General features: G+C 37.5%; 2 protein-coding genes across 2 annotated transcripts in view; one reads left to right on the forward strand and one right to left on the reverse strand.

The window, feature by feature from the left end:
• Positions 1–6,953, reverse strand: part of LOC140135824 (katanin p80 WD40 repeat-containing subunit B1-like) — a 28,983-nt gene extending 22,030 nt beyond the window's left edge. Inside the window, exons 1-3 of the mRNA XM_072157450.1 lie at positions 6,589–6,953; positions 1,185–1,315; positions 507–624 (exon numbers count right to left, since the gene is read on the reverse strand). Of these exons, the coding sequence (XP_072013551.1) occupies positions 507–624; positions 1,185–1,315; positions 6,589–6,616 (277 nt within the window). The 5' untranslated portion in view covers positions 6,617–6,953. The remainder of the gene's footprint in view (positions 1–506; positions 625–1,184; positions 1,316–6,588) is intronic.
• Positions 6,954–7,281: 328 nt separating this feature from the next.
• LOC140135825 (UPF0598 protein CG30010-like) lies at positions 7,282–11,572 on the forward strand. Its single transcript, XM_072157451.1, has 3 exons — positions 7,282–7,499; positions 8,383–8,431; positions 9,819–11,572. The coding sequence occupies exons 1-3, from the start codon at positions 7,353–7,355 to the stop codon at positions 10,319–10,321; spliced, it is 699 nt and encodes a 232-aa protein (XP_072013552.1). The 5' UTR covers positions 7,282–7,352; the 3' UTR covers positions 10,322–11,572.
• Positions 11,573–11,876: the final 304 nt, after the last annotated feature.

Here is an 11,876-nt window from a genome sequence, read left to right on the forward strand (position 1 = left end):
GATTTGTTTTCCGAATTTACAAAGTTGTTGGTTACCATCACAAAAATATCACTTTTTTCTTGATACAACGATCTGTTTGAATAACTAATAGGACATGCACATGACATTGACAATTCGATTCAAATTAAAGCTAGAAGAAAATATACCTGTTACAGTGTATCTCACAGCATATGTGACCTGCTCCCACAAAATGAATGTTAAGTCGCAAATTGGTAGTTTCAAAACCTTTTGCCCGCTGATTTGATCTTTGCTTGACCCGCACATATACAAGCCAGTGGTATATTCTTGTGAATGCCCATATGCCCAATTCACAAAGGACATACTTCTGGTTTGCAGAACACCCATTCACAGAGACATACTAAAACTGGCTTGAAGGTATGCGTCAAACAAAGTACACCAACTCAGCAGCCAGAATATCTTGAAAATATAAACTTGTGACTTTAAGCTCATTCCGAGGGGCAGGTCACATATGTAAACTTGAGTCCATTATGTAATATTGGACTTACTTTTAGCTGCTTCTAAATCCCATATTTTTAGAGAGCCTGACTGTGATCCTGCTGCTACCAACTCTTCACTGCTACTAAACCTTACACATTCAACAGGTGAATTGTGTCCTGCTAGACTCTGTAGTAAAATAAAGCAATGTTGTGTATGCATGTTACTTGTCATGTATTTTAGAACTTGATCACTCACATGCAGTAGGGGTATCAATCAATCCCATGTCTCGATACAAATCATGAATAACTAATCTACTTGACTTTCTGCTTTGTAAACATTTTTAAATAAGTATTCAGCACACTTGCCACCTGTCAACTCAGTGATTCTTAGACACAACTTGTAACGTACATTTGAGTGTATGATGTTGTCCACTGTACATGACTCACCAGTTGCACATGAACATTTAACCAATCACATGATGCAGTGTTGCAATAACATTAACTTTTCAAGATAGCAACATTTCTCATAATTATAAAGATCTACTTCTGCCATATATGTAAAATATTACAAAGATTACTTTCTGGATTCCATTTTTTTCCCAAGGCCTGCTTTCTTAACCAAACAGTGCATTGACCATGTCACCTTCCTGCTAGTTTGATCCTAACTTAATTTTAGTACCACATGGATCACAAAATGTACAGGGCTACTTTCACAGTTTATTTGACACCAGTTGGTGTGGTACTTACCATAATACAATTTGGTTTTCCTACAGCCCACATGTTGACTTTCCTGTCATCTCCACCAGTGACCATCACGCGGCCACTCTTTGGCCCCAATGATAGACAATTCACATTGCCACCATGGGCCACAAATTCCTCTGAAAACAAAAAATTTCAGGCATTAAACATACTGTTGTTTTTAATAAGGACAACAAATAAAAAGAAATAAAAGAAACTTCACTATCATTTTCAGCATCAAAATCACAGGAACAAGAAAGAACAAGGAGCTCAATAACTCTCCTCAAATAGGGTTAGGAGCAAGTCGAGGAGCTCCGGAGTGATTGAGCTCTTAAAAAATTAAGGTCTGGCTCCAGGGTTATAGAATTACATCTCATAGCACACAATAATTTTCAACATGCATGATTGCATTTTCAACAGCTCTTCCTATACCTTTGCACAGGAGCCAAGCGTTGTTAATCGGTAATGAATCCATAGTCCAGTAGCGTATACGCCGAACGCAAGGTTACGCGATGTACGCTGCGTTACGCATGAGCGCCAGTAAAATTTGTCATGCCTGGAACGTATGCATAAACATGAACTCTCTTACGTTGGCGGTAGCAGCTAAATATTACCGCTTTATTCTTTTGTTTTATTGCCGATATCAACAAGAAATACCGCGATCTGTGGTTGAGTGGCAATGACAAACGGACATTCCGAAATGAAAGAATCATGCGAATTAGACATCTTTAGCTTGTTTTACGTTGTTGAAAGGATTCAATCATATTTCACGTTGTTCATCACTGATTAACAACTCATGCGTCCGGGCGCAGCGTCTGCATGGTTTACTTAAGCCGGGGCAGCTAAAGCTGACCTCGCTGAAGTAAACAACTCAGACGACGCGGTCGCATCGTTGTTAATCGGTGATGAACAACGGTGAAACATGATTGAATCCCTAAATGTAGAAAAACTTGAAGCTTTTAATTGTCAGCAATTCTAGTATATCATCGGTCAAAAGTTTTGATTGTTTTTTTAAGTACGGTACGGTACCAGTAAGATGGCGTCATAATCAAAAAGAACTTTGAATTTGATGAACTTTTTCGGAACATGGAGGATGAAACAATAAAATCAGGGAATCCAACAGCTATTGATACTATTAATGATGCTAGTATGCAAGGTCATGGAACTGGAAATGGAAGTAACTTGAACATAGATTTAAACCATTGTGGCAGAATGACTTTGAGTTCGAACGGTTTGAATACGAGTTGGCGCCTCTTACTTGGGAGCAAAATTTGGGCGCCTAAATTTATATAGTTGGCCATGTGTTATGAGTTGGGGGTCTCATAGGCTGGAGCCCGGACATTTGCGCAAATTTTTTTGCATAAATGTTGAATTGTTTAATTATAAATTGTAGATACCTAAATAGGTAAATTATATACCAAATTAAAGCTCTTAGTGAGTGCTTCAAATTGGTACCTTAACTTTTAATATAGCATGTATACTTCAAAAGTTATAGCAGCTGAACGAAAAAAAAGTCAGGGTGGAGTCGGCCCATGATATGCTGGCCCATGATATGCACATTTGTGGTAATGTTTGCTCCAGCTTATTTACATGTACATGTTGTTTCTGATTTGCTTTTTTGCCCCAAATTAGTCAAATTGCCTAAATATGACAAGCCTGAATACTATTAAGGGGGTACTACACCCCTGCCCAAATTTGTGCCTAATTTTGCATTTTTCTTGAAAATTATAGCGTATTGGGGACAAGTAAGATATGTATATTATAGGGGCAAGGACTACAACTACTGAACTGGAAAATTTATTTCAGCACAGACAACAGTTGTGGAGTTACAGTAAAAAATGAGGGAAAACCAATATTTGATCAATAAATCAATAACTACTTACTTTAAGTTGCTGAATTTTCAGTACAGTAGTTGTAGTCATTGCCCCTATAATACATACCTTACTTGTCACCAATGTACTATAACTTTTGAGGAAAATGCAAAAATAGGCACAAAATTGGTCAGGGGTGTAGTACCCCCTTAAGTATCCTGAATGTGCAATCTTCAGAGTTTTAGGGTTTTAATTAAATTAATTAGCCAGGGTGGAGTCAGCTTACGATGTGCCTGCACGGAAAATGCCGGCTCAGGATATGCTCTTTTGCGGTGAAGTTTGCAAAAACTTATCAGAATTGCATTTCTGATTTGATACACACACTCACACAGTCATATTTAAATATTTAACTTACAAACATAACCTTGTTAATTTACATGTACAAGGTCTTTTTAAAAATCCTTTATTTTTTTTTTTGGGGGGGTCCAGGTATTTTACATGTTTAGTAGCGCATCATGGTAGGGGGGCAAAGACAAACAAATTCCCGGTGGACCCTGTGTTACTGTGAGTACTGGGTGTGATTATTGTGCAAGAAAATGTCAATTGTACACTATATTTTTAAGCCCAAAATTAAGTTCAAAATTTGTGTTTATCAAGCCAATTTTCAATTTCACACTGTGGGGGAGGGGGAGTTTCTTTGAGAAGGGGTAGGGTTTTTTTTTTTTTTTTTTGGGGGGTGAAATTTTCTTTTGTGTGGGTTGAGTTAGCTAACAACTCATTTTGGGTGGGGGATGGCTCAACTCCCTAATCCCCTTGGTCTTCACAATTTCAAAGGACTACATGTACTTAAAGTCATCTTCAATGTTTATCAGTTCTTCTTCTTCTTCTTTGTTGATACTGTCCAACACCCTTTTTATTTCAAAAGAGTCAACCGGACAGGACTGTGCGCATGTGGTTTACTTGTTACTTTCTTGCTGTTGTTGATTTGTAGTATTCTTTCACCGCCTCAGAGAAGTTTTCCTTGTCCGGGATTATAGTTAAGTTGCTGGGTAAAGAGTTCCAGTCAACCAAAGTTCTGGGAATAAAACTGTACCGGTACTTAAAACAGTCTTTATTGGTGGCGATAGGAATAAAATTGTTTGCTGTTGTTGATGTGTGCCTTAAATTCCGTTTGACCGGACGCAGGGCATTTTGCACTGGAATTGCGAGGTGACCCACGCAGGGGTAGCACTAGGTTTTAAAACCAGGGGTTCTCAGAACCCCTGAACCCCCTGAAAGTGTTAAAATATGCGCCAAATCCTAAAATGAGGGGTTCTCTAATCTGTTAAGTATTGAATGTACCATTTTTATATGTATCAGTATCAGATTTTGTGATTTTGGCTATTGATCTCGCTTTTCACGGCACGATTCTCGCCTGTAACCAACTATCTCGCTTTTTAAGAAAGTTCCCGAGCAGTTTACTTACTATAAAAGTGTTGCTTTATGCCATAAAAGTGCAGAATTCAACACCATTGGCACCACATGGAAGCAATGCTTTACTCAATAAAAAATGACATTTCATTGCAAATGAGTTCAAGTTTAGGCCAAATATTATGATATTTATTGGATTACTGGAGTATTATGACTATAAAACATAATTCAAGGGCAAATTTTTGTCATTTTTTTCTTCTCTACGGCCGATCATTGTGTCGTATTTCACTGATGGCATATCTCTACACACCACCCACAAAGCATTTCTTTCCGATCCCTAGAATTAGAAATTACCAACTCACGTACGTGTGTCATCATTCAGTACTGCAATAATTCATCAGCAGTGATTCTAGACAATATCGCAATCTGTGTAATTATGCCGGTGGTGTGTATTTTATTTCTATTTTTAAATTATGTTACAATGCTACGGCGACTTCAATTCAACATTTATGTTACATTGCATTTTATGTTACATAATTTCTGGACAGGCCGTAAATATTGGAGATCGAAGCTTTTATTTTTCTTTCACATGTTTTCATTTTTCTGCGCGCATGAAAACCCCTGAACTGATATGCAAAAATGAATATATGCGCCCAAACTTAAAAATATGCGCTGTACGCGCAGAAACGCAGGTTAGCGCGACCCTGGACCCACGATTGCCTGGTGAAAAATTGTCAATCTTGTGGCTTTCCTTCTATCGTTGAGGTTCTCCCACTCTAGTTCTTTCTTCATTGCTGTAACGCTTGACCTCCTCTTGTTGAGCATGTGTATTAGCACTGCGGTCAACTTAATCTCAGTGTTTGCGATTTTTTGTACCAGTACCTGTATCTTTCTAACGTATTAAAGTATAAATTCTGTACAAGAAACTTTCTCAGGAGGTAGTCATTCCAAAAGAAACGGTTTTGTATGTTGGGATTGACTTGCAAACATGGATGTGAAATTCTGCAAAGCAGCGAAACTTATTATTTTAAATCCTGTTGATGACTGTGATATCATACATGTGCAACCCTACTTCATGTAACTTCAAACTTCATATTTTGGACAGCAAATTTCAAAATACTGTGAATCATTAGTTGTACATTATGACTTGAATTTATATACATGATATGACATTCTTGCATTTTAGAAAAGTTAATTTTTCTAGACAGAGCATGATTTGTTAATTTCACCAAATTTAGCGCCATTTTTGAATGGAGCGTTTTAACCCTTGCGCAATTTGAGCACCGTAACAGGTAGAAAACATATGAGGGTGTAATTTGAACACACTTTCGTTTCCGTGTCACATGATCCACACGGTCAAATTCAAGGTCAAATTCAAGGGCAAAAGGTTTTACAATTTTAACTTGCTCATATTTATTAATTTAAATAATGACAGATTTGGATTCTTTATGACATTAGCTTTCCAATGACACCAATTTCAGCTCATTTGGACAAACGGTTGCGGAGATATGGTCGTTGAAAAATCTGCCACCGCGCCATTTTTCGCAGAAATCGCAAAAAATGGGCCACCCGTAGCGGGAGAACCGTACAAATGTAAGTCCGATTAAGCTCAAACTTGAAATTTCAGCTTTGTCAGCCAAAATCACCTTGTATACCAAATTAGAACAAATTTGAAGGAGGTCAGGTTTAAAATTACATTTTATTTGGGTGATTTGACATGGAACATGTGGAATGAGCCCACACCTCTTTTTACTTTTCATCAACGACATCAGTGAAGCTGAATCCAGTACAATTCGCCTTTTTGCCGATGATTGTCTAGTTTACCAAACAATCTTTGTTTTGTGACCACCCACCTCCTGTTATGCCCCTGCAGTATTCTACGGAGGACAACTAACCAAGTACCGTACCAAGTACCAAGCTATCGTGGGGGATGTGAGCAAATTTGTGGCTAGACAGCTCGAGCAAAAACAGTACGGTACTTGGTACTTTTTGGTATTGGTAACCTCCAAAAAAAAATGTCGGTGGATCCATCGATCGTTGAATTCACCGTTATGCCCGTACTGTTACATTCATTCATTAATCATGCATTTAAATAATAAATTAAAAAGTTAAAATTAAATTTAACATTAAAAAAGTGTCACTGTCAAGTGGAAAAATAAAAAATCTTGTCCAACTTCAGTTTCCATACTTACGTAGTTTCCATGACCGTTTGGTTGACATTATGCAAGGAAATTATGGCACTGAGCTGGGTCGATAGCAGTTTCTAATAATAAAGTTCTTTAACCTTCAAAATTATAATTTATAATCGGACTCAAGAAGAGTAGAGTACGGAGTCCATGACGAAGAATTCTGTCATCTAAAAAATAAATTGCACACAAATTCAAAGGACGACTGCCACTTTTTTGTTAATCAGATGCATTTCAGTCCGCTATTTACAACATATTTGTCATATCCGTTGATTATTTTCATCATCCATACAAACATATGTTGTTTTATAACACTGTAAAACACACAAATCTTCCTCCGAAGAACATCAATTTCATCTTCAGTCTGTGGCGGCGGCCATGGATTTTGACGATTAATTTATACCTTTGAAAACTTAGCTCTGATTGGCTACCAATAAATATTCATTTAATATTGCGACATCAAATTACATCCAAATTACTTTATGAAATGACACAGATATGTTATATTCTACCCTACATTGATCAAATATTCAATAAAAATTGAATTTTGTACTGTAAAAAAGGAAAATATTTAGAATAATCGTTAAAAATGAGATACTGACAACTTATGTACTATCCAATCGAAAGGCGTTTTACTGCAAACTTGGCTTGGGCGATCGCTAACAGCGCCATCGCCGACAAAACTTCGCAGCGCCAAGGTCAAAAGGTTATGTTTTGGTTGCACAATCACAACATTGAAAACACACCTCTTTTCCTGGCCTATAATTTAAATGATGATGCTGTCCAGAAATATAAGGATAAGTGCTGGTTTCAGAGCACTCTACAGACAATCAGTTAGATGCATTAGTTATGTTCAAGGCCAGTCACCAGAGCCAAAAGTTAGAGAGTATTTTTATTACATAGATCATCAAGGGCAGGTAAGCTTATCATAATAATTTTAAAAACAATAAATGAAGTCCATGAGTCAAGAAGTAACATTTTAGCTATTAATAATTAAGAGAAATTGTGTTGACTTGGTCCTTCAATCCAAAGGTAATCTTTCACTCTGACAGGAAGTAACTCGGAACAGACATATCTGGTCAATCAGGAGCCAGAATTCCAATCTGTGACTGATAGAATAAGAATTGCAACTCCTGCCTGTCAGTTCAACTCCTACTCTGGGCCTGATGCCTATCTAAAATACAGGTTAACATTTATTATCTTACATTATCTTGTTGTATTTCAGCTAGGACGCCATAGTTTAATAGAAAACCCAGATTTTTTTAGAACAATACGTACCGTACAATCTATTCATCAATATTCATGACTTCAGTGACCTCGATGACGGTGGCCATCATTTCTATTCACAAAGTCCATTGAAGTGAGAGAGAATTGTTGTGTATTTTCACAACATAAATTAACACAATAGAAATTAGCATCTCATGAATGTGCAACCATTCATTAGAAATAAGTCTGATCTGCTTTTACTTATGTAATGAGCTCGTAGCTGGGCTTTGGGCTGGCTGGCCAGAACATGGTCATGTTAGTTAATGATTGATTTATTCTGGGACTGATTTTTCAGACTAGATCTCTATCACATCATTGTTGTTGTAGTGGTATTGATTTGAATTTGGTAACTTGTTTCCTGTATGCAATTCTTATACAGACTTTGCAAATATAGATTGCTTCAATGGCACTGTAGCCACTGGCCAGCTAGCTGAGCAGTACCCAGTGTCCCAGGCCAGTTTTATCAAAGAACTAACGGGGTATTTGAAATTTATGTGAACTTGGTTTTAAAAAGCAGTTGTTGTTTTTTTGCAGTTATTTATGGATGACACAAAAGTGAAGAATTTCATCACATGCTTTAAAGGTAAGAAAATGTGAATGCAATGTAGTTTCTAGAGCAAATGTTGCTAGTGGTGGTTGTTAATAACCAAAGATGCTATTTCAAATAACACAATGTAGATTGTAGTGTACACTGCAGTTAATCACTCATTCACTAGTTGTCCTATCTGGTTCTGTCTTGGGCAAGTCATTCAATAAATGTTAATGTGGGCTCTAGCAGTGAGATGTTTTATGTTGATACTAAAGTCCAATTTGCAACTTAATCTTGAATGGCTTGAAGTGGTTGTGCTGTGTACATGTGTCTTGGTGGAGGATGTTCCATTCAGAAACTTTCTTGTGATTGACATTAACAGTCCTGAGAGGATGTTGTGCATTTAAAAAGTCCCAATTACTGGGGGGTTCTCAACTTAAGTTTGGGTGGAGATGTGCGACTGGGTCTACGAAAAACTACCAGCCCTTTAAAACCAAATTTGACTAAAAACACCCAATTTTGGGGAAAACTTTTGCAAATTTGTCTGAAAAATAATGAAAAATTGGCACTTTTTTTGAGAAAATTGTAAAAAAACAAGCTCTCTTGAACCAAATTTTCAGTATATTGAGAGCCATCAATAAACTAAAATGCACCAGAGTCTAAACTAATTGGCTAAAATGCACCCCAAATCTGCTGCACACCCTGTACCCTCATTTCCCTCCAGGGCCTGATTACCTGGTCTTCGGATGATTGGAAGTACTTGGTACTTGGTGGTTGTACTGGCCAACACTCCTGGCTGGAGTCAGACGGTCAGGGTAGTGTCTGCGCTTGTAGTTTTGCTTTTGCTTATTGGTCTTGCTTGGTTGCTTGATTTCTTGTGATCCCGTAGTGTTCTTGAAGTGCCGATTTGAAGGCTGCTGGTTTTATGATATTTGTGATGGGTTCTGGCAATGAGTTCCAGTCAGATATCGTGTTGGGTACGTATGAATGTTTATAGCAGTCTTTGCGGGTTTGTAATTTGGAGTATGAATTTGGATGTTGGTGCAGTGACAGACGCTGGACAGGCTGCAGAAGATTTCAGATGGGCAGGGATAGGTGACCTTGTCTAGCTTGTTGGAAGATGCATAGACGCCTGATTTGAAGACTAAAGATAACTCTTGATGTTACTTCCCCCAGTTAAAATAGGGGAGAAAATGTGCTTGTGAAATGGTGTGTAGATTAACATACATATTTAGCTTACAATTTTCTGTGTCTGTAATATTTTCTAGCAAAATATATATAACTAATAATCAGTTTTTCTCATAAATATACTTGTGTTGTTTGTGTATTTGTGATGTTTTATTAAGCAAAATAGTTTGTAATACTATGGGCCAAAATGCCTGAATGTATAAATAAAATTGAACTTGAACTAATCTTCTATTAAAATTACTTCATTTTACAGACACCAAGTTCTTGGCATTTTTCTTCAAGCGGCTCAAAATAAACAATAAAGAACGGTACAACGAACAGTTCCCCTATCTGTCACCATGTGGCGTGGAGAGAAATTTCATACGATGTGATGATAGGCCAATAGTGTTCACCCAAATCTTGGAACATGACAACACTTCTCCTGATAAAGGAGAGGAGGCATCATCAGAATGCTTGGACAGACTGTCATGCAATTTTACAGGTGATAAATATACAATTCCAATGGAACCAGAGAAAATCTGCATGCTTCCAAGAAGTGGGCGTATCTATCACCCAGCGCCTGGTAAAACTGGTGGTGTAGGTCTTATTAAATCTAGCGTTGCTATAGAGTTAAGTAAGCATTTTGAGTTTGGGGAAGCTGGAGAGTATGCTCCTCCGACACATTTCAACTGGAAAGGACAGCGATATACATTGACTAATGAACTTGTAGAATTGATGACGGATGAAGAAAGGGGAGAGATTGGTACATTGCCTTAAGGAGCAACCTTTTGTCATGAAATACTGGTACTATACCTATATTCAATGGATTTTCTTATGAATTTACAATATCCTTTTTCCAAACATGATGAGAAAACTCATCATTTGTATAGACCACTTGACATGTAACATCATTGCCTGGCAGTATGCGCGTGAATTATGGCAATTTCCATTGTTCTTTGCCCTGCAGTGTGTGTACGCATCGTAGTTTGCTCAGGGCACATGCATTTTAAATTGCCCACCACATTTGATATAGTACAAGAAAGCCATTGAACAGTGTAGCAGTTCATTCAAGCATATCGATAGACCAGTCTCTCGCCTATGTTGATAAACAGTGATGTCAATTGGTCTATAGGAAAATCAATTGGATTACAAGTTCTGTAATTATTATTCAATATAGATTTGTCAGCTCTTTGGACTACACCGTCACTCACATCATTTAATTTTAAAGGATAAACCTCCTCTTTCCTCCCTCCCTTCAGATGCAGACTTCACAAGTGAATAATATCACTCTGTGGCAGTTGAGATTGATTGAAGTAAGAATTAATTCTCTCCCTTCACTCAAATGCTGGGGGTAAAATTGTTTACCAGTTAGGCAGTGTATGCTTTCTTGGGAGTGGCCAATATCTTCAATTCTATTGGTCCCAGTAGGACCAAAGTGTGTGTCTGCACAGACCGACCAGTTAAAAATGAAACAACAACAGCCTTCAAGAGAAAACTGAAAAATCTTAAGAAATCAGAATGATCTTGACTGCAGAAACAAGTTGCCTTGTCAGCAAAGAGCTCTCTTTGTGTGTGATCATTTTGTAATTGGAAACAATCTGCTCCAATAAGATAACCATCTATCCATCATTTCTTTCTGTTCACCCTATGTGTAAAGATAATAAAGTTCATCTTTTCCTTCATCCTGTAATTGAGGACTGCTATTCTCTTGATGTGCCACCAGTGGGGAAAAAAAGGTTGAAAAATAAAGTACTTTATGTCTCGATATAAACCCAAGTTTGATTTGTAGTGTGATACTGAATCAAAACCCAACTACCGGTACCCTGGCGGAAACGGTAGTTCAATTTTTTTTCTATTGTCCCAAACAATAGAAACCAGCCCCAACGTTAACCGCACATTCTGCCAGGGTGCTGATAGTCAACCAACAGTTGGGTTATGAAGCCATCCCTTGAATGCTGTACGTACACATACGAATTAAATCTTGAATTATTATATGTTGTATGAATCTGCAATAAAACATTAACAGTGTGTGACATTGGTACTTTTGTCTGTTTGTGAATGGTTTGTGCAGGCCGGGCTGGAAATAAGACAAGTGTTTGAACTTTGAGCTAAACCCTTGTGGGATATTTTGCTGATCTGAATCACCTGACGTTCATAAAACTCATTATAGACCAGTATAAGACCAGCCATAGACCTCACAAAATTGTGTCTTTAGGTTCATAATTTTAAATGGGTGTTTTGGCGAAATTTATTTTCAACATATGGTCTTCAGGTGACAGCTGATCGAAAATACAGGTATTTTGGTGGCACTTGGTGTACATACATGTACTAC

Source organism: Amphiura filiformis, chromosome 16 (assembly GCF_039555335.1).
Source record: "Amphiura filiformis chromosome 16, Afil_fr2py, whole genome shotgun sequence".
Classification (NCBI taxonomy): Eukaryota; Metazoa; Echinodermata; class Ophiuroidea; order Amphilepidida; family Amphiuridae; genus Amphiura; species Amphiura filiformis.

Coding starts and splice junctions, on each gene's coding strand:
- LOC140135825 (XM_072157451.1), top strand. CDS start 7,353: ATGATGATGCTGTCCAGAAATATAAGGATAAGTGCTGGTTTCAGAGCA. Junction 7,500..8,382: donor ACATAGATCATCAAGGGCAG/GTAAGCTTATCA, acceptor GTTTTTTTGCAG/TTATTTATGGATGACACAAA. Junction 8,432..9,818: donor TTTCATCACATGCTTTAAAG/GTAAGAAAATGT, acceptor TTCATTTTACAG/ACACCAAGTTCTTGGCATTT.